Source organism: Tauraco erythrolophus, chromosome 6, assembly GCF_009769465.1.
Source record: "Tauraco erythrolophus isolate bTauEry1 chromosome 6, bTauEry1.pri, whole genome shotgun sequence".
In the NCBI taxonomy this organism is placed as follows: domain Eukaryota; kingdom Metazoa; phylum Chordata; class Aves; order Musophagiformes; family Musophagidae; genus Tauraco; species Tauraco erythrolophus.
The window spans coordinates 34,953,025-34,978,151 of NC_141470.1; the positions used below are offsets into that span (position 1 = coordinate 34,953,025).

Consider the following 25,127-nt stretch of genomic DNA (forward strand, 5'->3'; position numbering starts at 1 on the left):
CTGCTGCTGAGGAGCAAAACCAAACATAAAGGGACTATGAACAGCGAGTGAGTAGAGTGTAACTACTCACAGTACGCAGCAGTCACAGTCCTGGTGGAGAGCACCAGGATGTCAGCCATTTGGAAGAAGAAGAGTTATACAGTTGTCTGTAACAGACTTTTGTTCTTTAAATCCAGCTGAAAAATATAGGTTAAAAAACTGCTTACGATGCACAAGGGAAAAAAAAATTTTTTTAATAACCTATGAGCAATATTTTAAGTGAGCTGTACTCAGAAACAAAAGATCCCAAGAAGCTGGAGTCTTGATGTCATTATGATAGCTTAAAAATCTCAAAATAGCATTTGATTCCTCAGAGAATTCATTTCAGAAGTCCAGAAATGTTTTTCTCTGCTTGCTAATGCTGTCATTTTGGGAGTTGCACACATCGGTTTTACACAAACAAAGAGAGTATATACCTGCAAAAGTAAAAATCACAGCTTTGTTGTAAGAAGGAAATACACCAGATGCAGTAAAAGTCCTAGTAATCAATAATAAACAGTAGATATGCAGAGAAACAGACAGACATGAGTAAGAGGAACTACATGATCTTATCAGCTTTACCTGAATACAACTCCTCATAATAAGTCCCAATTGAAATGATAAACGTGCCTGGATTAAACCCAATGATTTTTCATTCTTTGTTAATGGGGCAAATGTAACTTGGAAGGGGTCTGTATGCAATCACCGGAGGCTTTATTTGTATAACTTTTCTGGAGTTTGACCATGACTATATTTGATTGCATGTGGGTGGCTGTGGGACGGGCGGACAGCTGGGTGAAAAACTATGACAAAAGGAATCTTGTCCCATTTCCTGCCTGCACTTCATTCACTAATGAGCACTGCTCTGGGTCATTCTCAAGATTTCTTCATCTGTTGTTGTCTCGTCTGCAAAAGGGGCACCCCAGCAGTGGAGCTGTTGTCAGCTTGTCTTGAGAGTTTATTCTGCTGCCTCTCACCCCTGCAGCTGTGTGGGATCGTAAGTGCCTGGCTGTAAACAACGCCATATTTCGTGCTTCTTTTTGGACGACTTGGCCAGTCTGAGGCCAGATGTGTTTGCTGGTGTAATCTGTCTCCCATTTCTCGTAATAAATGTGTATCTCAACAACTAATAATAAAGTGAAATTCAGATTTATCTGTTGTCTTCTTCGGTGTGATTTGTGTTGGAAAGAGAATGTTAATAAAACACAGTGAAGTCCTCAGTCCCTCCTTTCTTCCAGGAGTGCTTGAAGCATTCAGTGAACGTATCCCTAATGAGTAAACAACCAGGCTAGTGAATCTGATGCCATTAGACTCTTGCCGTAGCAACCAATATCCCTCTTGTTAGCTTGTGGAAATAAAGCCATTTTGCTTCTTTAAGAGACACGGTTTTGCAGTAACACTGCCTCATTTACTCTTGTTTCTTCTGTCAGATCAGTTCACTTGAAAAGGTTTCCTCCTGGTAACAGGTTTAGTATTTTGACTAGGAGTCTTTTATAAAAGGCTTCTACTTGTCTGCAGGCAGGTTTCAGCTATCTCTCACCACAAACTACCCTGTTATCAAGTTCAGTCCCTTAATTAGAAACCCCATTAGAGGAACCACATGAAGATTGCATCGCTCTCCTTGTGTCCAGGGTACCTCTGTGTGAGCTCCAGTAAGCCTCTATCCAGGGAAATGGAGTAAATCACACCCAATTTCATTATAACGAAGAGATGCCTTTTGATTTGTATTGTAAAATGGCATTGAAATAGCTTTCCTCTTCCAAGCAGGTGGAAAGGTGAGGCAGTGGGAAGAGAAATGCTGCAAGGGCTTAGCCTAACCCCATCCACTAATGGCCCACAAGACATGTGCTGTTGCAGCACAACACACAGCTGTGCTCCCCATGATTCTCCCTCTCTTCTTTTCAACTAGACCATGGCCATATCCACGGCCATATCCACCCCCACTCCTCATACCTACTATGGTGTGACCCTCACTCTCAATTAAAACCTCTGCTCAAGTCTGTCAGAGATACTCCATCAACAAGAAGCAATTCCATTAGGTATGGCCTTGATACCAGACTCCCAGTCCTCTGATATCTGCTGCATGGTCTTTTATGTCCTCTGTAAATTCAAATAATGATTGATAGATAGATAGATACAGATAGATAGATACAGATAGTCATAAAAACAGTTTCTATGAAGAAAGTCATAGGGCTGTCTTTTCTTCAAGAAGCCTTTCAGAGAAATGCTCTAAAGTTTCATCACAAAGGAGATTTTGCCAAGTCCTCTGCCCCTAGGAAGGAAAGGAAACTCCTTCCACAGTGCTAGGAAGCTCTAACTACTGATGCATCAAACCAGCATCTACTTTTATTCAAGATAATTTTTCCCTAACAGTACTCAGAACCTCATCTATTGTCTTCAATTGCAACAATGAATGTTAGTTACTCAGTCAGCCTTGCTAGTTCTGTTCAGCAAATGGGGCACCAAAAACCTAAGTAAATTCTGCTTCTTCTGTGCTTCTTCAGTTCTATTTTAACACCCAAGTACAAAAACTGTTACTGCATATGTAAACCTCCATGACTAGCATAACTGAAGACAAAAGTATTAGCTGGCGCAGAAGACACAATTTATTCCATTAAAACCACTCATGATAATATGTGAAAAGGAAAGAAGCCCTTTTAGCTTTTAGGAAACAAATAATTTCTGGGGTTAGCAATCAGGAAAACAAAACAAACACAAAACATTTGTATTTGTAAACTGAGTATACTTGCTGTGGCTTGACTAAGATGTGCTAAACATAATCTTCGATTTTTTTCTTCAAAGAACCACCACACTTGAAGATGCTAGTAATGTAAAAAAACGAAGCATGGGCAGAGTCATTCCCCCACTGCTCCATCTGGGTTTTCAGCATTTTACTGTGCTTTCACATCTACTATGTGAAGTAAAGATCAATCTGTTTCCAGAAGGCTCCTTTGGTGGGTGGTCTGAGTTCATTCTATTAATTTTATTTTCCAAGACATTCAGAGTTTCTCTCCATTTTCTATGTTGAACTTAGTGGTTTTACAGAGCCACACACTGGCTATACAAGAAGCATTTCTAATCTGAGCTTGGTCCTAATTCTCCTGCCTTCATCAGTTTTGTATATAGTTGATGTACTTTGACCCCTTGAAGAATATTCCTTACACTTGACTGTCTCAGTAGTGTCATGGGATTCTCCTCATTCTCTTTGTATTCTTATCAATTGCTTTCACTCTGCCAAATCAACATGTCCTCAGAACACTTGCATTAAACAAAACAAGGCTACTTTCTCTAATTAAAGTTCTTGCTTTGTCTACAGTGAATCTATGAAGCCACTGTATTATAAAAAGTTTGCAAGCAGTCTTCTGAAACTTGTGTCTTAGACGCTGGAGAAAGCAAATCCCTTATCTGAGCTAACCAGTAGAATAGGGTTGTGGGCACAATTAGATTCCAGAATTATGGAAATAGACTCTGTCATAAACGTGTGAAAGCATTATTTTGCACATCATGCACCACGGTAACCTGTGAATTATCAATAAATCAATGCAGGAGTGCACACTGAATGTGAAAACAAGGCTGATAAGTATTTGTGGGCTGCTTTCATTTTGTGTCCAGAAATTTCAAAGCACCATATACAAGGAATGAACTCTTTATATCAGAATCGAAATACACACCCATTCTTTTCAAACGGCCCAGCAACACAGCATTGCCTCTAAAGGGGTGTAAATCTGTTTCTCCAGCATCTCTTGATACGTAGAGATGGTACATGGACTAGACAAACCCAGAGTAAGACTAAAGCACAGGCAGACTAAGTGAACTTTCATGATTGCAAGGAGGATCTTTAAATCACAACCTGAACTTAGCTGATGACACAGTCATTGCCTGAGTCATCTGAAAATCTGAAACAATGGCTCCAAGCATGGTAAACTGACATTAATCTGACAGCATGTCAGCCTCATGACTTAAAGGAGAGGGATGGCAGGGATTCTGCCACTTCAGCAGACATCTCTATGGGTGGAGCAGGAGCAGAAAAATACAGTAAGCCTGACTCAGTCTTGAGCAGATACATTCCTGATGCTTCAGCAACACGACTGAACTTTACACTAAGGACACCCAGTGCCTGTCACACTCAATAAGGAAATGGCATCTCTCACTGTTCCTGATGGTGAGCAACAGTGCAGAGGAGGAATAAAACAGCAGAGAAGCAGCAAAGCAGAGGAACCAGGGTTTAAAACCTCACATGATCTAAATAACTACTAGCACTGACATACTTGATTTGGGGCTGTCATGCAAGGGAAGCCTAGTCTTTAGATAAACAGAGTGTCTGCCCTTAACCTCCTGAACTATCACTTTTCCCCGTCTAATGCTGCAGAAAGGTTATGCTGCAGTGCCCTGTGCTTCCTCACATTTAAAGTTAGGGTAGCCAAGGGCAACAAAGACTCCTTCCTCTCTATCCTGATAACAGAGTTCTTCCTTCCTTTTGTTCACATGAAGAACAAACACTGAGTTGAACAATAACAGGGGATGCTTCATTATGGTGCTCTCCTGGGCACCAAGCCCTGGTTAGTGTTATCTTACCACTTGGTTTTGTTTTGAAGGAAACCATAAAAGGTCCTTTCAATTGCTGGTGTTTCAAGATCAACACTACCTCTACTTGTTCTATTTTCAAGTCTCCTTACTTTACCAACAATATGTGGCACTATGAAAAAAAAAAAGACACAGAACCAATGAACTGAGAAAACTGCCAGTCTAAGAGGCAAGTAATAACAGAAGGCTATTTAAACTAGCTTTCTCTGAACCAGTTAATCTACCGATTCTGAGCATTAGAAAAAAACCCAAAAAAGCAAAAACAAAGCAAGCCAAAACAACTTAATCCTTGGCAACTATTGAAGGAAGTGCACAAGGAACACAGTTTAGGCTTGGAATATACTTTATTTGAAAACATCCAGGCATTTGATCACGCTTCCTGAAATCAAAATCAGCAGCAGACCCCTCCCTGCCACATCTCCTACTTTATGGACAAAAAGCCTTTAGCCATTCAAAAAAATCCATACGCTCTGATCCATAACAGACAGGTGGCAAACCCAATTTATCACAGACTTATCACTCGTGCATTCCTGCAGACTTTTACTCTTCTCAGACAAATTACTAAATTATCACTCACTTTTCACACTACGAGATGGACAGGTGAACAAATCTAATGACAACTGCACAGTCCTCTCTGGACCATCAACCCAGGCATGGCCAAGAAGCTACACTGAAAACAGGTGTCCGTGGACATGGTTGTTCCAGTGGTGATGGGAATGGGAGCAAAGCAGGGCAGACAGCTTCATCCTCAGCCAAGGCTCTTTTTCTGCAAAGATCTGTCCACAAAAGACACACTCTTGAACTGAGTGTGAGGCAAGCTGGCCTCAATTAGCACCACGCTGTCAGCTGCAGCCCTCAGGTGGACCAGCTCATTTATCCTCTCTGCCAGAAGAGGACTCCAGTTCGCAGATTCAGTTCGTATGCTGAAGTTTCCAGTGCCCTTGAGTGATACAGCAGTAAGTGGTGTCCATTTTGAGCCTAGACAGCTGGGACCAGCCGGAGAGATGCCCTTCTCCCCTCATGTTCAGATGTGACAGTGAAATCTAGTTCATTTTACACTAGAGAAATGTAGACTTGGTCTGACTCCTGGACACTGCTTAGGAACCTTTCCTGGGGCACAACAGATCCTCCAAATGAAAACCAAGCAGTGCCTTGGGTGGCTGCTCATCTTCGCTGCTGCTACGGTAGGAGGGAGGCTACAGGTTAGTTGTGTGACCACTCATTCCCTAGATCAGCCTAAAAGCACGTTTGAGAGAAAAAGTGGAAGCAAACCTGTTTCTTAAGGAAAATAAAGTATTCTAGATGAATAAAAGTTAGCTCTGTTAAACTCCAATAGAGTCCTATTCAGTATTGGCTGGAAGGACTGCAGTGATGAAGGAAGGCCACAAAGTCCTAGGGGAAGGAGGGCTGAAAGGTGAAGAAGAAACAACGTATCTCTGAGATCTGGTTGCAAAGCATGAGGCCCTGCCACTGTATCAAATATGAAGATGGCTGGGATCACCTTACAGAAGTACCAGCTTGTGCTTTAACCACCCTAATTTAGTGGTTTTGGCTTTCGCTACCACATTAGAATATATTGGCTCGATTTTCAAAGGTAACAAGCACCTACAGCTCCCACTGACTTTAGTGACAGCTGCAGCTCTAAAAATCAATCTCAGATAGTTTGCATATTGAGAACTGAAGGAAAATAAAAGGCCTATTGTGTGGATATGAAGAGTTTAAATACTGCTGATGGGTGGTATACTAGTCCCTTCCCTTTTCAAATGAATTTAACTTCATGTTTTGTTTGGTTTTCCTGTTGATGCATCCTGCACCCTCCAGTGCTAAGCTGGTGGGATCCCACATACTTTTCCTGGCATGTGGAGTTTAAAATAAGAGACCTCAGCAATCGGATATCCTCAGCATTTCCAGCTATTGAACGCAATCATGAGTACTGTGATCCAATTTCAGAGCAGAAAAGAAAAGATATATAGGAATATTCTCCCTGTGCTGGTACGGGGCAGACAAAAGAAAACTAAGCAAACAGGATGTTCTGCTCCTCTGTGAACTTCAGCAAATGGCCATGGCAGCCAGGATAGTCTACAAACACACAGCTGCAATGTATGTGCCTGGCTGACTGATACCTTGTTCTGGGCAATTCACTCGCAGCACAAATGAAGAAAGTAAAAGGTGTAGTGTGCAGTTCCCACCTGGCATGCCTCAAGACTGAAGTCCTTCATCAAACACATGCAGCCTGAAGGAGGAATGTGGTGTTTTCCATAAGCTACCAAGCAAACGATTCTCATCCCTAAACTCACTCAGAACATCTTCAGGAGTTCACATCTTGGTGTTCACGACTCAGGACATCAGCCTGCTTATTCTATGCTTATTCACTCAGTAGTAGGGCATAGCCCAGCTGAGGGATCCACATCCACAACAGCATGCAGCACTCTGAGCAATCACCCTATTGCAGACTGCTTTATAGCACTCATAGTCCCACGACGTTTTCTAGAAACATCACTCTTCACGTCTCTGCTGCTGCTTCTGGAGAGCACACCTTCACAGGGTGTTGGACTATGTGGGAGATTGTTTCTGTAATGGAAAAGCTAGAAAGTTTAAATGAAAATGAGATTCACTGGACAATAAATTAAAACCTTTTCCTAAACAGCATCTCTTTTTGAACTGTTAATTGTAGCATCATCTGCCTGTGCCTCCTCTTCACCCCTGGAGTCATGGGTGCACTGCCTTGCCTCAGTTGAGCCCTAAGGCAGACCCTCGCGAGTTATGCAGGTGGCAAACCAAGGCACAGCTGTGGCTGATGCACCATGCTCTTAACAAACTGCTGACTAAACTTCTTGCCTCCCTCATCTTTGTAACCTGTGGTTGACTCAATCCAGCCCTGAAATTTAATCTCACAAATTTTTCAGAGGTCTTCACAGAACTGAATGACAAAGGGCCAGATTCTGGTTTCATTGCAACATAAACCACAAGGAGAAGTGCTGCAACAATCGTTAACACTGTGTTGAAAGTTCAAATGAACATTATAGAAAATACTTTACAGTAACAGCCCAATGTTATTAATTTTAGGAAATGACTGTCGTGAGAAAAACCTTCTGAAGTAAAAACCTGTTTGTTGGGAGACTTTATCATATATGTGTCTCTTTCTGTGAAAGTGCTATATATGCCTGTTCCATCTTCTCCAGACAGGTTTAGACTTACATGACAAGATAATTGAAATTTGTGTTTAGTCCAGTTTTAAAGACAGAGCGAGTCTATACATCAGATGCAGAGATATCTGAGGTTGTTCTAGGTATGTTAATTCTGAAAACATAGAGAAAGTTTCAAAGAAAAACAGCACTGGGGCCAAAGCAGTGGGAACCTTATTTGCAAAGTGTTATCCCTGTGCTACTAAGCCTCCCTTCAGGCAAAAGTTTTCTAGTTTAGATGAAGTGCTATTCAAATGTGCCTATCTACACAGGATTGCACCCTGGAGACTTCCAGGTTTAGACTGTAGCTAACTGTTAGATCTCCACACCACTCTCCCCTTCCCAGCACAGGGAACAATAAAGTGTCCAGCATTTCCTTTTGGCAACCGGGCTGTACACTCAGAGATTTTACAAGATTTTAACATGGAGAATACATAAAGTCCTACAACTAATGAAAAGATGCATGAACTACCAAAGTTAAGTCATTTGGGTCATAGTCCTGTTAACTCGTTTTGCAGGATAAACTGACAGTAGTGATGGCTTCACCAAACACGCTAGCAGTGAAGCTAGAACAGACATAACCTTTGAGGAGTGCAAAATAAATCTAGTTGTGCCTATGTGAGAAAGGGACAAATCACAGTAAGACTTAACTACCTTTTACTTTCATGAGCTGCACACAAAAGCATGAGACTTTAATCTGTCTGAAAAACATGTTTTTGGACTTTTTTTGGATTCCTATTCATGAATGTGTTCACTTAAGAACATTAAGTCCATTTCAGCTACATTTGACCTTATTCTACAAATCTGTAGCTTGAAAGATGTAACATCATCTATGTTAAATCCAGGTAATTACTAGTAGAGTCTTGGTATGCCACAAAAACGTTCAGTTCCCAACAATATACTGTCACAAATCACAGATACTACCTCTGATCAACGGATGACTTCACTCCTTATGCTAAAAGCCTTTTGGAAAAAGGGCCATTTGCTTTAGCACTGTGCTGAAAACACAGGGGAGCAGCCCACTTTGATCATGAATTCATTACAGAGAGACTGGTAAGGAGATGATTTCTCTGAAGTGAGACCATTTTGTTCCCGGAAGCCTATGTCAGCCTTGAAAAGAGGGGAACATCTTTGCAAATACAGATTTACACTCTTCAGCTCACTGTTTTAACAACACTGAATTAAAAAAAAAATAGTTTTGATTCACACTGGTGAAAATGAGAACAGGTTTGACACACTGCTTGCACTATTTTTTTTCATATTACATTTAAGAAAAAACTTAAGAAAAATTAAATGCTGGCACTTCAGTCACAATCTAGCAAAGCATTTAGGGACATGTTTGGCTTTCAGTGCAAGAAAGCAGTACTATATCTTCAGTATCTTTACATATGTGTTCAGAAATAAGCAAGTAATTCAATACTAAACTGCATTTATGCAGCATAATATCCTCTCACATGTTAAGCTCACAGCAAAAAGTATTGTCCAGAAACGTTACCAATCTGTTGTCTGTCTACTATGCCACTAGAAAGATCACGTTTGCAAAGAAAAACATTTAATTTTATTGAAATAACAGAGGGTTTTTGTTTCTACTAGATCTAAATCCAAGATGCCTCTAGTCTTCCTTCACAACTAAGATATTTTCCCTCCACCTTTCTTCATTACCATTTTCAGTTGGGTTTGCATCTGTGCTTTCTTTCTCTGGACCCCTTCGTTCAACAGTCATGGAGTTCAGCTACGCCAGAGAGGATTTGCCAACACTGCTGCAGAGCAGTACAGGGATTCCCACAAAGTCACCTCGTGAGGACACCCTCATCCAAGCAAACTCTATTCCTGGGTTAAGTTTAGTAACCCACTCCTCAAAATGCCATGAACTGGCTGAACAAAACGATATTTTCGTTGACGTCAGCTACATCTGTATGGGTGATTTTACTGGCACTGGGATGATGGGATTCACACTTTTTTCAAATTCCTTACTGCTAGGATAGACCTAGCCTACTAAGCGATCATGGGTTTTTTTTGCTCCCATTATTACAAACCTGTTAGAAATAGCATGAGGCTTTCAGTGTCCTGTGGGGAATACAGCAAAAATGGTTCCACCCCACAGAGATCCTAACAATGATCAGTTCATCTTTATCCCTCCAATAGGGCTGGAAATCACCAGTGGCACTGCAAATCCGTTACCATCTCAATAGCAACGCACAACTTTATTCCCATTAATCTGTCTTCCATCCATTTACACATTGAGTACAACCCTGCTTCATTTTACAGATTATATCCATGTTGCTCCAGACAAAGGTCACTTTATAGTTACAGTTCTTCAACTGAATAAAAGCTTTTGATGCAGTAAATCATTGTCTCTCACTGTTCAAACTCACACAATACAATACAAATAACGCTGCCCTTTCTTTCAGAATTCCCTTTCTACCTCACTACTCATTACCAAAGCATTTCTTTACAAAATAAAATGAGGCACTTTTCACTTGCTTCAGCCATATAAATTAGTTATAACACTTTGGAGACAGTTTGCCATGCTGCACTACAAACCCAGACCCTATGATATTTTGAGATCAAAATGAGCTTCTTTCATTATGTTAGTGACGAATGAAACATAACATACCAACATTTCCCTAAATTTAGCTGTTCCTAGAGCTTTTCCTTCTTAGTACTGTGAAACTTAAAACCTAAGAGACTCTCTTCCAAGTGCATATCTTTTGTTTCTACTTATCAGAAGTTACGTGCCTCAATAAGACATTACAGGCAATGGGAGCATGGCTGTGCACACACAAACACATGTGCAGTGGAAAAGAGGGCAGAAGAAAGGGTGGATTAATCAACTAACTAATCATCCAGTCCTGCTGGCACAAAAATCAAACACTTCCCTTTAGCAATACAAGGCATACTGTCCTTTCTTTGGGTAGTGAGGGAAGCCAATCAGCACGAGACACAAAAGTTTTGAGGTTAAATTGGCAGATAGTTATAACTTCCTTTCAAAAGGATGAATAAAACATAGCAGGATAATTCTTAATGTCAAGTACCCTCATGCAAAACGGCAACCATTTAACGGCAACAGTGCTTTATTTAGCACTGAAGGTCATAACAAGAACTAAGGCCAAAAGCTGAAGGCAAACGAATTCTAATCTGAAATACAGAACGAGTATTTAGCAGCAAGTAGCTAAAACTTGAAATCACTGTCAAGGCAAACCAGGAACTCATGTTTCTTGATGTCTCTCTAGAAGACATGATTCAGTGTAACATAAGTTATCAGGTACCCAAAGGGAACAGGCATGACATATGGGAGGTCAGTTTGGATGAACTGCTGATTTCATCCATCTTTAAACTCTATGAAACTGAAAACAAATCATTGCTCAATAGCAAGTCCTAGCTCATTAGCATTATTTACCTTGTGTTTTCAGTGCTTCTGAGCTCTTTCAATGAAGAGCAACGTTAATAACTTGGATAAAGTATTTAGTGAAAAGTCCCAACAGATTCTCTGTTTGACAGCTAGCCACCACATCCCCTGGCTTATTTTGCAGCACCATCCTCTTGGTAACAGAGGGCATTTACTTAGGTGAGATGGAATGAGACTCCTCACAAACACCCAAGCTATCAGTTGCTAATAGCTAGGCTCTGTTGCTAGCTTGTATTTATGCCCTAGAATGCTGCTGCTTGTAAAGCTAAAGTCGGATGTTGGCCCTCAGAATACAGCTTAAAACTGACATCAGCTTATTCAGCCTATCTTCTTTTTGCATAAGTGTGTTCACGGCTAAGTGGAATCTTCTAGTTCAGCTGACCTAACCCAGTATGTGCTACGTTCAGCTTCAATGAAACTACAACTAGGCAAGAACAGCCCAGAATCTGTTCTGACTGACAAACTAGGAACAGAATGACGAGCTAGTAATTTCCAACCTAAACCAGAAATTATATCACTGCCAATGAGAAAAATAATCTTGTGACTGGCACCCCTAATCAAGTAGATCTGGAGCTTTTTTACAGTTATTCTTTTTAACAGTATCACTTCATTCACTTTAACTAGCATATTGAATTAGGGAAGCAACAGCAAGTCCTTAAACAGAACACACAAGCAGACAGTAAAATTTCCAATGTTTTGCGGTGCTTCTGCCTCTCTGTTTGAGATCTCTACAAAATAGAGATCTGCTGTCAGACTGGATTTCGCACTCACAATTCATGTTCATCACAGAGTCACACTGTACGGCATGGCAGTACGTTACATGACATTGTATTGCAATGTAAAGGCAACTGATGCTTTTTTCGGTTTGCACTCCCTCTACAACACAGAGCATGCTGGAGCGATGAAAGGAGGACACTGAAGGCTAACTTCCCTTGACAAATCTCTGACTGGCCAATCTTGCTTTTCAATCACCAAATTTCATTTCTCTAGTCTGAGAGTGGAAATAAAAGAATGAGTGCATAACTGGATTCTTTTCATCCCCAAACACTTCAAGTTTATAAAAGCAAAGAAGTTTTCTCTGTGGCACCCTTGGGCAGCCTGGAGCTCTCCTCTGACAATAAAAGAGAAGCAGTTCTGCCTTCATTAGGGTCTCCTCCGAACACTTCTGTGCCTGCACTGGGGCCATGAGATGCAAAGATACCAGGGAAACAGAGCAGCGATTTACATTGACAAAGAGGATTTTGATACATTCCTCCAAATGGGGCAGCATTACCATCTTAATAGCCTTTTGCTCTCAGCCTTCTTCCTGAGGACGCTGGAGATTTTTGCGAATGGAGAACAGTTCCGCTTCCCATTTTAACTGCAACAATAGCAGAAGGGCTCCTTAAACTGCATCAAATAGCGGCCTGTGAAATCCCTAACTAGCCGCACTGCCTCTCCTGCCGTTTTATTATCCTCCAGCCCACAGAACAAAAGGGGGGAGAGCTCCTCCTCATTTTTAGCCTATTCCACACATCCAAATCCCTCAGAGGTGGCAATGGAAATTGCTTGTGGAACTGTTAAATCACACTTTCACTTTGTCTCTCATTCCCCATTCACCCTCGCTAATCAAGGAGTTTCCAGCCACGTTTTCCGATATCAATTTGTTTACAGTCTATTGGTTAACGGTGCCGAGATGGGACCCCCTAAGTGAGAAGAAAGAATCCTGGGCATTTCAGCCAGCTGCTTCTTCTCACCAGTTCCCACATCCATCCACTTGTTCCCATCAGTAGCCCTGAATGTGCTCACCTCCTGACACCAACTGAATTAAACAACAAAGCCTGAATGGGAAAGCTGCCTTTGCAATCAGGCTGTGGGATGGATTCCACTTTTTAGCACTATACGATGTCCCTGAAACAGCAACGCAGGGACACTCCCTCACCGGCTGCCTTACTGACATCTTACCTTGTGTCCAGCTTCCCTTTGGAAAGAAGCGCCAGCTACAACTGTCACAAAAACTCTAGCCTCTCTTGCATCAGGCAGCCTGGTGTCATTTTCTGCATCTCATATGAAACAACTGTTTCCAGGTGATTTGCACACTTCCTCTTTCCATAGAGATAACGATCACTGACTGAAATGCGGGATGAGAACATGCAATATTTACTTTGTACAACTCAGTGAGATGGCTTTCGTGTAAGTGCTCATAAGGCTCTGTAAAGTAGTCTGGGGCACATTATCAAGGGAGTCATGTCCTTGGTTACTACCCATCTTGGAGAAAGATATCTAAAATGGAAATATAATTGTGTAGTCAGAAAGCAGGAAAATGTTCACACAAAGAGCTTCAAGTTGCCTTCCAAAATGTACAAAGAATGCCTGATATCTAGACAGCATTTACTTGGAGAAATACAAACTGATCTCACCTGTTTTTAGAAAAGTGGTGAATGACGTTTTAGATGTGCACCCCAGAAACACATGGATACAGGGAAAAGAGCAATTGCCATGCTTCTAATACAGTGCTATCCTTCTATCAGAGAGTCCTGCTCTATCATCGTCAAGTATTACCAGGCCCATTTGTTCTTCAAAGGTTATATGCAGTCATTGGAAAGCTATATTCCTGGCTCTCAGAAAAGAACTGAAAGAAATAATTATCCTCTCTGATGAAATGCTTTCCATTTCTGAAATGGGAAATCTTTCTTTCCCAAAGTTTCACTACATTAGTGCCTGACGACAAACTAGGAAATTGTCTGCCTTTCTTTATAATGACCAGAATCATCTCTGCAACTCAGAAAATACTCAAGACAGAAAAGTAGCTTGTCTTCTGCCGTATACCGAATCAAAACATGTCTAGACCGACTCTTGCAAGCCACCTCACCTTAAACTAATAAAAATGGTTTCTAGTTCCTGTAGCCTGTTTGAAATGGTATCAAATAAAGCAGAACAAATTCCCAGAATGCCATCTAAGAACACACTGGGTATAGTATCCAAAGGCTTAGGAAACACTGGATGGACCTCTACATTATCGTTACGTAGACGTATGAAATGGAAGCAAAAAAGCATCAAGAAATGTTTTAGTTTATTTTTCCTACATTATGTATCACCAGAGATGTAAGTGTATTTAGTCATTAGTAAATGTAAATATGTCATTGGTTTGGTACAGCCTGTTTGAAGGTGAGAAATGGGCAATCAGAAAGAGAACTGTTCGCATGCCTTGAAATCTTCGTAGTGCTTTATGGGATCAGTGATTCTCAATCACTGGAATCTGACAAACAGTGATACTCACTTTCCTTAATGCCACAGCTGCATATCAGAGCGTATTCTCTGAACAAAAAGCGACAGGCACTGACTAATTTTATTTAGTCTGCTAAACTGATGCAGCAATCAGGAGTCAGGCTGCATATCAACAGACAGCAACTTGACAAAATTGATCTACAAATGTCTGTCAAAAAGTAAGGACATTAAAGGAAGATTTATTGGGATAAATGGGGAAAAGAAGTGAAGAGCTCTGAAAATACATGATTTAGGACATGGACACAAGAAACTCTAGTTCCCTGCCATCATGGTAGTAATATCCAGCTTTTCAGTACACTACCTCATATCCTAGAGAATTTGAGGATTATTTAAGACCATGGGGCATTAGCATTAAAAAGATCACAAAAATAGAGAACAGATATTAATTTCCTGCATTTTTATTCATGTCAAGTCATTTGCTAAAGAACCGCCATTTATTACAGCATGTTATTAATGATAGATGGGTGTTTCTCCTGGAGAAACCTATCCCATAGGAGCAGTGTTGCCAGAACCACTTTACCTTATCTTGAAGGAAAACAGGGAGCCTTGATTAGTAATTTTAGAGCCCATTCTTAGATCCATGGCAATATGCAACAACTAATTCAGTATAATCCAAGACCAAACAGTGAAAACAGCAGAAGGCTGCCCTTGTCAACCAGACTGTTTAAATTCGTGGGGTTTTAATTAGCTATAAACAGCATCATTTTCAAGAATAGTTGCTGTTATCTAAGTTCAACCTGCTTAAAACATTAACTGTAAAGGAAAAACAATCAATGCTCTGGTCTTACCTTGAAGAACCAACCCTGATTTCTCAATGGTGTAGAAAAAAGTGGAGAATGGAGCAACAGGGGATTTAGCAACCAGGAGCTGCAAAACAAACAATATATAAGTACACATCTTTATAACATACTGATCAGAGCTTAAATCCATAGAATAATCTCGCTGGATTTAACTTCCGGAAGTAGTAAAGCACACTGCAGAAATAACAAGCTAGTTATTGATCTAGCCCTGTCAATTCTAAGTAGTCGAGGTCTTCTCATATGCATGTATAGATCATGCTGCAAATTTAAAAGGATTCACAGGCCCTAAAAAAACACTGTCATGCAAGCAGTAAGTTTTGTTTGTCTTATTGGCATCCTGTTAAGCCAAATCATTCCTGTTGGTTCAGGCCGTTGTACTCAGATAGAAGACAATTTTGAGCAAAACTGCAACTGGCACTGTGTAACACAATTTTAATCGCCAGCAGCTGTTCCACAGATGCACCCCTTGGCTTCTCCAAGAACACCCGCCATCTTCCTCCTGCCCCTGGAAGCAGTGTGATCCACCCACGGGGCACCACACCAGGGAAGGTAACATGCCATCACAATTATGTGGATGTCCTCTTTTACAAAAGACCAAGTCAAGTTTTATTCAGGGATACTGTCCTTGGAGTTTCAAAATAGGAACTGGAATTCCCTCAGGGTCTATAGCGAAATAGAATTTACCTCGGCATTTGAGTGTGCTGGCCCTTCAGGATCAGGCCAGAAATAACCCAAGCTCTCTGGCTCCACTGTGGAGGAACCATCCTCTGTGGAAGATGAGCTGCAGCAGAGCTCTGGAGGCGAAGTGATGAGTTTACTGTCAGGGCAGGGGACACCGGACCCGCAATGCCCGTCAAGCTCACAGAAACATGCCAGCCTCTATTGCTCAGCTGTTTGATTGTCGCTGATTGCTGAGGACTGTACCCTCATAGCTTTCCTGGAAATAATCCCCATTCTGTCATCTACATGAAAGTGATATTTTAATGATAAATTTAATAAGCTCTGCCCAGAGTGCGATCAGCACAAACGGTGATCTAATGGTGCCCAGGTGGGCCCTGCAGCAGACACTGGCAGCAGCGGCTGAAGCGGAGAGTGGCTGCTGCTCTGCCTCTGGCACAGAGCTGCGGAACAGAGCCGAAGCACCTTCCTCCGCTCACCGCTCCAACAGCTAGAAAAGGCTGGGAACTGAACACCAGCTCTCCCAGCAGCGACCCTGCACCCTGGGAGAGCCTTCCCGGCCCTAAGGACATGGCTCGGGCAGGCGGCTCTCCCTCAGCCCATGCTGATCCCGTGCAGGGATCTGCTCCAAGCAGAGCGGTACCGCAGAGCCGGAGCCACGACCGCTCAGGACACGGAGCCACCCTGCCGACTGCCATTCCTTCCACGTACTGATTCCACCGAGCCTGGCCACGCAGCCTGCCTGGCAGCGTGCTGTGGAACCATCCCGCACCTCAGTGCTCAAATTTCCAAAGCCCTCTCAGGTACCACACTCCCTCAGCCCAACATAGGCAGCCCTCTGTCAGATACATTCAAACAGAGATTTCTGAGAATTACAGACAGTAACAATCTTATTTTTAGAGGTGCGGGGCACCAATAGATCCTGCTGATTTCAAATGAAGTAAAAAACCCTCATTATTTCCAAAGGTTATGCCCTAACTCTGCCAAACATTCAAGCACTCGTAAGGGCCACTGCATTTGAATTTCGGTTGACGGTGCCTAACTATCACCAGGAAAACAGTGAGCAGGTTTTATAAAAGCCAAGAGGAAGTTCATGCTCACCAAAACTGCTCATATTTCACTGAAAAGTCAGACAGTATTGAATCACCTCACAGAGATACAGAACTGGGACATTTATTTCTAAGTGTAAGGTTAACAATAAGCACCAGAAGTTTGAGCTCTGCAGTGTCCTTATGTAACCAGAGGACCTGGCAGCAAATTCTGCTGAAGAATTAAGATTCGTGTGACTTTCCTGTAGCACTTCAAATGCTAAGGGTGTCTGTATAGTAGGTGGGTTTCATTTGCATTTGTATGCAGTCTGCAGACAGGACCATGCTTGGGTGTCTTGCAACTCTTTCTGATCTGATCCCGATACAGGCTGAAGAAAGAAAATCCTTATATCTGGTTCTTCAATATAACCATTATTTCCCATGTGTACTCAAAGCTAGCTAACATTTTTATGGTTTTCAGAATTTAAACCAAACATAGGCTCCCTTCTTCTTCAGACAGTAAAAAATAAAGGCAGTCACATAGAGACCGCAAATACAGCCGGAGAACATCAGGCCAGTCCAAATGTCAATGTTTTCCTTTCAGTCATATGAAGCTGGCAAAACCACCTCAGGATGCGATACAACCTTTGTGAACTACTCCAAGTAGGAAAACTGCCGCGCTAGCACTTTCACTTCTTCCATGCTAATTACCGTTCTCACTGGAACGAACTCCTGGAGAAAGGAGAGGCATGTCGCATCCCACGTTCCTGACGCACCTTGACGAAACCTCAACTCCCTTGCCCGTCGTTATCCCCAGAGCCAGCACTTCCCACTGACGTGGCAGGAGAGGGACTCTGCCAGGAGGAAAGCAGAGTGTCTCCTGGTGCTCCGCACGCTCCCTCAGCTCTGAGAACATGAGGGAGAGGATGGGGTGGAAAAACTGTGCAAATGCTCAGCTACAGAGTCTCCCACAACAGCTGGATGTTTAATCGGAAAGGCCCGAAGAGAAACAGTTACAAATCTGATGTCTAAGGTCAAATTTTTGGCATTCTGTGCGTTACTATGCACATAAATACTAACCTATGTATGCATGTGCACTAGGCACAGTTGTACGTGCAAATGGATAGACATTCAAATAACCCTACGTACATTCTGTTACTGCATTTTTATGTAGTTACAATATGTGTATAACTAAGTATAGCAATGAAAAAATATAATAAATCACATCCTTTCAGCAGCACATCACAGGGCCCCTCTGAAAGGCTGGTGCTGCACAGTTACATCTGAGGCTCAGAATTAGCTTCCTTTTTAGTGAAACAGGAACAGCTCAGAGTATTCAAAGGTATAGCTTTATTTTGAATGTTTACTTACTGAGAATAATAACCTTGAAAGTATGATTGCATATTTCATTTTACATAGAACTCTTTTTTATAACACCAAACTCTACATTAACATAACTTAAAAAAAAAATACATATTTAGATTTGTGTTTCAACCAAAGAGAAAAAACTGCAAAAGGTCATTGCAAAGAATCCTCTGGTTGGAATAGCCAACACAGCGTAGGTTCTTATGTATACACAGGAACTTATAGCAGGAAATACATATCAAAAAAAGAAAATGATGTTTTGGAGGCCAAGAAGCATAAGTATAAACCAAGGATTACCAAAAATCAAGGTGATGTTGACCCTGGAAAGATTATTAGCAATATCAAAAAGGAAACAAAAATTGGAGTTACAATGAAATGACACTGGGATAGTGATTAAATGTATTCTAGATACGAGTGAAGAAATAATCAGTTTTTAACAAGCAGGATGATGCTGAAAAAGAGGAGAAAGCAGATAATGGGAACTATTTGTATCATATTGATACAGAAATAACAACTGAGTGGAAAGAAAACTCCAAGAGCTTAGCACATCCAGTAAAAAATAGATAATCTTTATCCAAAAAACACAGTAAGAATCAGCATGTGAATTTAGGTCTGATAGCTAGTATTTGTCACTCATCTATGAAATTGAAGATGATGCAACATAACTGAGAAGCAGCAAACATAGACATCAATGGGAAGAGGAAAAAAACCCATAAATTGGTGAGTTGAGGTCCATAATCTGATTTCAGTATTGTGTAGGTCTTTAGAAGAAATTTTGAAGGGAAGAATAACTAAAGACTTGGAAAATGGAATAAAACAAAACATGGATGTCACACCAGACATACCTGACATCCTTCTCTGTATTTTTTAGAAATCTGAAATAAATTAGACCTCATCTATTTGGATCTCTGTAAGGCTTTTAACACTGCTAAATGAGAACAGATAATGAATAAAACAAGGATAAGCACAGAAGCTGTAAGACAAAAGGTGAAACAGTCAGTTATTGAAAAGAAAACACTTCCTGGGTATATTAGTACCTCACAAGATTACTGACCCACAAGGTGATGTAGCCAGGACAACGGCAGACAACGGCAGATCCAATCGTACAGCGCACCACCATGTACACCTGGCAAAACCAGGGATACATTGGTGTTTCTGTACAAGCCACTAGCAAGCTTTAATCTGGAACACTATGTACAGTACAGGTCACCCATGAACTCAAACTACAAGAGATGAGCTGTATGCTAGTGAGGAGAATGGAGCACTCATCTGAGAGGTCACCAGAAAAAATTAGCTCCATGAAGCTGGCAAAAATGGACGCTGACTGATGTCTATGTGTGTAAGTGAATGCGGAGAGGGGAAACGAGAGAATGGAGCAGGAAGAAGGAGAAGAGCTTCTCAAACTAACAGACAACACTGGCAGCAGAACAAACGTGCAGCCATGAAAACATTTTGGCTGGAAATTTTAAAGTTTATAACCATCAGTAAAGTAGGATTCTGGAAGAGCCTTCAACTCAAAGAGGCAAGGCTAACAAATAAATAAATTTAGAATTCAGATTAAAATATTTATGAAAGGAATAAGAAGCAGTGCCTGCAATGCACTCCATGACCTATGAAGTCTCTTCAAGTTCTGTGTTCATCCTGAGAAGCATCAAAGCCCTGCCAACTCATCTTTTATGCTGATAGAATTGACAGGGTTGGAACAACACATGCTAACAATGTCCCTTGATGGTCCATACGCAACTAAGGATCTTTGTCACCAACAAAATGAGAAAAAGCTGCTGGTTTTCAAATACAGAAATGATATAATTTAAAGTCATCTTATCTCTATCTTCTGGTAAGTATCTGCTCCTCTTCCTAAGATTCCAAGCAGCCACCTGAGGAAGCGGAGGACATGAGGTCTTCCAGGATAACTCAGAAGACAAGAGCTCAGGCAGAACAGGCATCTCTAAAGCTCACATATATTTAACTATATGTCTTGTTCCAATTCTAAATCAGTCCTGGCCAAAATCTGGAGAGAGTACAGAAAAGTTTATTATCTGAACCTGGATCTGAATCAGAATTCTTTATACGGAGGTTAGCTGTGTAACAAGACAAAACAGAAACCTCTTTCCACAATCTTGCTTTCCCAAATTTAAGATTGAGAACCTAAATTTTCAGTCCAACAAAAAGGAAAGACTTCCTTGATTCCTTTTTCACTTCAGGAAAAGAAGGGAATATACAACTCCACTAGTGTTCCTGACATATGTAAAAGAATTTATCGCTTTGTTTCCTACCCAGATAAGCAAAAGCCACACCTTTTATGATAAGAACTATTTAACCAATGAATCAAAGATGAAATCCTGGCCTCATCAGAAACTTTTTCCTATTGACACTTCACTGCTGTCAAAACTGCACCAAAAGCAGTACATATTTTGAGATGAGTAACCAATTATAGTAAATAATAGTCTAAACAAGTTAACAGGCATTTAGGTTACTAAAATTATTTTTAAAATGGTGAAATGAATAGAAAATAGACATAGAAGAATGATTAAATGGTACTGAGTCTTTCTAACTCGTCCTGTCCATGAGCTTCTGGAATGGAATATCAAATCGAGAGGCAGTTATTCTTAACGCTGCTGTCCTGCTAAAGTGTGAATGATAGAGATGGATGAGAAAAGTAAAAATCAAAGCTATTTTAAGTTTTGCAAAGTCCTAACTTTCCAAAATGGTCAAATTTTAGTTCCTTTCTTTCCTTTCTAGCATCACATTTCCCTGTCAGGAGGTTTGTAATAATTACTTATTTGACAAAAATGTAGAATAAACATTAAACAACTGAAAAATTATTTTGGCCGTGAGGCACCTTAAGAACACAAAGGTACTATGGGAGAGGAAATAAATATATCACCTTGATGAAAAGTGAATAGAAACTGGATAGACGACATTAGATTAGATAAAGAAAGATAAATGAGAGATAGGCAGAGCAGCTGAGAAACAAAAGGCTTAGAGAGAATTGATGATGACAGCAGAAAAATTGGACATTAAAGTTTGGTTTTTAATTAGGGAAAGCATTTTTATTAATATAGTTTATTGTTTATAGGCTTTATGGAAGAGATGAATCACAGAAATTGATTGCAGAAGCCCAGCAGAAAATACTAATTATTGGGACAACATCTCCTGTCAATAGCAAGGAATACTGATGGATTGGAAAATGTATTCGATGGACTTTTTAGAAGTAGTCTGATAACCAGAAATCAAGTCAGCATCCTGCCAAAAAAGAGTAAAGAACATGAAGGAGACAGAGCCTTATATCAAATTAGTTATCGAAATGCCAGGATGATAAACTATCAAACAGTGAAATAATAACATGATTTTGACTGAGCTATGAGCTCTCACACGGTAAAGAATGTATGATTTTGCAACAGAAAACTGATTTTTACAAAAGTAATGGACTAAGATATTACAATGAAATATTTGAGAAAATCAGCTGTATTAACATTTAATAGATTCTTCTCTTTTTATTTTGTTCTGTGCTAATTTTTTCCTTAGATTTCTTTTTCTACTAGATTTACGTTATCTCATCTTTTGTACCGACAAAACATGTATACGTGCGCTAAGGACCGAATGAACAACAAAACCACGTTTCCAGTCAATACATATTTTGGAATTCAGATCTACTGATGAATTGCCAAATATGTGAGATCTGTGAAAGGTGTCTGGTTCTTACTACGCTTGCTGCCCTTACTGAAACAACGCTGGCTTGCTGGGATTTTTTTTCTAATTTGTATCGTTGTCCTATTGCAGTAAACAGTCGTTGTTAATAGCTGGTGCATTTTGGGAGAACTCTTCAGTTACACCATGTTAGCTTGCAAGGGCATAGCTGAGACTTGAGAAGGAAACCTACACCATCAACAGTGTCATTCAGCAGGGAAAAGACTATCTCTCAAGACTCAGACTCACGTACTAATAAAATCAGTGCTAAGCTAAACAAAATTTTCCCCCAATTGTGCCAAATGTCTGGGTGGACAATCTTCATGCCAGAATTTCCCTTCTTATTGTAGATTAGAAGGGTTGTTTTTTCAGCTGCAAGAGAGCCCAGGAAAAAGCCAGTAAGGAAAACAACAAAGTTGATTTTGCATCAGATATCCCAGCAGACCTCATAACTGTTTTTTCTGCCTTCCCTTCTAGTTCTTCTCGGGCCCTATCTGCAGGAATGTGATATATTCTAAAAACGAAAGCTGCAGTCCTTACTCTGCAGATCATTTACTTTTGAGCAGGAGCTGCGATCCAGTTCCCAGGGTCAGCCCTCCTTCCCAATCCCACAGGTCACGCTGCCTCCAGCCCACCAGAAAGGTGCCTGAGGATGGAATCAGGAGTTCCCTAACAGGCACTAATGCTGCGGTAGCATCAAGGCTTTACACAGTGATCTACCAGTTGTTCCCTGCACCCTCTTCATGTAGAAGCATCCTCAGGGCAATGGGATAGCTTTTTACAAGGCAGGAGAAAAAATGGTTACATTTTCTGCCAAGCTTCACCAAACACTAATGCTCATTAGATCCTGGAGCTCTCTGAGACTTCAGTCTCACAACAGATTCTGATTTACCTTGGGATAAAATTACTCCTTGTTGCAGAAACAAAAAGTGACCGTAATACATTATCAGTGTTCTGGTGAAAAAAACTGTAGTTTAGGTATCCTGCAATCATTTACTTAGCTCGCAGGATATACCCATAAACAATTTACACATCTCCCATCACAAATGATTCTTGGGATTATAACATTTTACTTGTATATGGTACTTAATCTATAGATTTTAAAAAGGCTTTACAAGAGTGGAGAAAAAAATATCTCCAATATGTGTTTGGGTAAATTGAAGTTAAATACATTAAATATATTTCTAAAGATTGTATAGCTGATATCAGTACAAAAATCCAAGTAAGATGTTATCAAATCACATTTCCTCCACAAGCAAATCATTGTAGAGTTTGTTGGACTTTATCAGGGAGTTGTGTTTTATGGAGATGATTATCCCCTGCTTTATACCTTCTTCCAAACCCTGTTGCAAGTAAAAGCTCTCTATGCACAGACTTTCCCCTTTCAAGCAGAAGAAAGCTCAGCTGCCCCAGCACTACTGTCTGCACCTGTACGCTTGTCAGCAGAAAATGCTACGGGCTGGGCAGGCTGCGCAATGATTGGGAATAAAGAGGAAAAATGGACAGGTTGAGGGAAAAGAGATATATGTAGTCATCCTTTAGCCCTCCTAATCATCCAGATCCCACACATATATTCTTCTTGGTAAAAACAAACTTGGTGGATTGACATGGGGAAAGCTTAAGATGTCTTGAGCACTAGAGAGCAAACAATGAGACATGGGGCTACAAACATACCCCAGTAGTGGGAGTACATATGGAGCCCCTACTGTTTTGGTGTATGTTAAAAAAAAATAAATCACAATTTGTATTAAAACTATCTCATATAAAACTATTGTTTCATTTGTGCCATGCACAGCACCTGAGAGATGTGGTTCCCAAGTCCAGTTGTTTGAAAAGGTTTTCATCAAGGCCAGGTTAATGGGCCACAACCCAATAAAACTCTTTATAGAGCAGTTTAAATGGATTGTATCTCTCCTTCCCCCACAAGAAAATCCTGTCCAGAGGAAACTGTTTAGGAATGAGTTTCCTTTCTACTGCTTTATGGAGAAGCAACAACGGCAGCTAGAGACACTTTATGAGAGGCATTCCATAAATCCAAACCAATTAGTGCAGAAAAGTAGGAAAGCACAGTTTGTGTGTACATCCTAAAAATGTCCATTAGCACACATCTGGAAACAACAGCAAAATGGACAGAGTCGAAAGGCAGCTGACCATCCTGTTGTTGTCTCACTCCCCCAAAATGTAGCAGCATATCTGTTTAATACTTTTAGTGCAATGCCTAGAAATTCCGTATGTGAAAAAACATTGCTAAGACTGCAAAGCTAAGAAGTCCCTGTCTATCATCTTAAGAAAAAGTGAGGAAGGGAGAAATGCAGATGCATATAAAGACAGTTTTGCAGGAGAAGCAGCCACAATGGACACTGATTTGAGTAAGAAAATTAATGAATGGAAAGCCTTCAAAAGTCTGAGGGAACATGTGAGATGGATTCAACATGGGATAAAGAATTCAAAGAAATCTCAATCCTGAAATATCAGCATGACACAAATGTATTAACAAATTATTAATAAATGTAAATTAATATCAAAGAGATCAAACCTTCTCAGCCAAATTCTGACTGATTATCTTTGATTTTAAGAGCCAGTGCTAGTGGGAAGCAGAGATTCTGAAATATTTAAAACAAATCTCTAGAAATCACAAACCTATGCAATATTAGCCAAATTTCAGGTAAATCACTTCTTGTCTGTTTGTTTTATCCTAGCAATAACTTTTAGGGTAAAGTCTTATGTTCTTTTGGGCAAATCACTCACCTTTCCTCACTGTGCTCCACTCTGAACTCAGAAGTGGTTAATTAATATTCATTGATTTTACATAGCGGTATTCTTTATGTGAAATTATTCAGGCTGCTTACATCGCTAAGCTCTGGCTTACATTTATGCTAAGCATATGCTCCTAATCTAACTATCAATAATTTTATTACTTATGCTGCAGATTCATCTTAAAAAAAGCACCAGGAATTCCTTGAATGATTTTAAAGACGAGAGATGGTGGTCTTGCCCACGGTGACACAGAAATCTGTGATAGTTTGAGAATAAAAGTGAGGAAATAAGGCTGTTGATTACTTATCCAGTATCAAGATTAGATGTGTAAGCAAGATAAAAGTAT

General features: G+C 40.5%; 1 protein-coding gene across 1 annotated transcript in view; it reads right to left on the minus strand.

Moving 5' to 3' along the window:
* Positions 1-25,127, minus strand: part of RAD51B (RAD51 paralog B) — a 423,330-nt gene that overhangs the window by 118,987 nt on the left and 279,216 nt on the right. Inside the window, exon 10 of the mRNA XM_086613448.1 lies at positions 15,252-15,330. Coding sequence (XP_086469574.1) covers positions 15,252-15,330 — 79 coding nt within the window. The remainder of the gene's footprint in view (positions 1-15,251; positions 15,331-25,127) is intronic.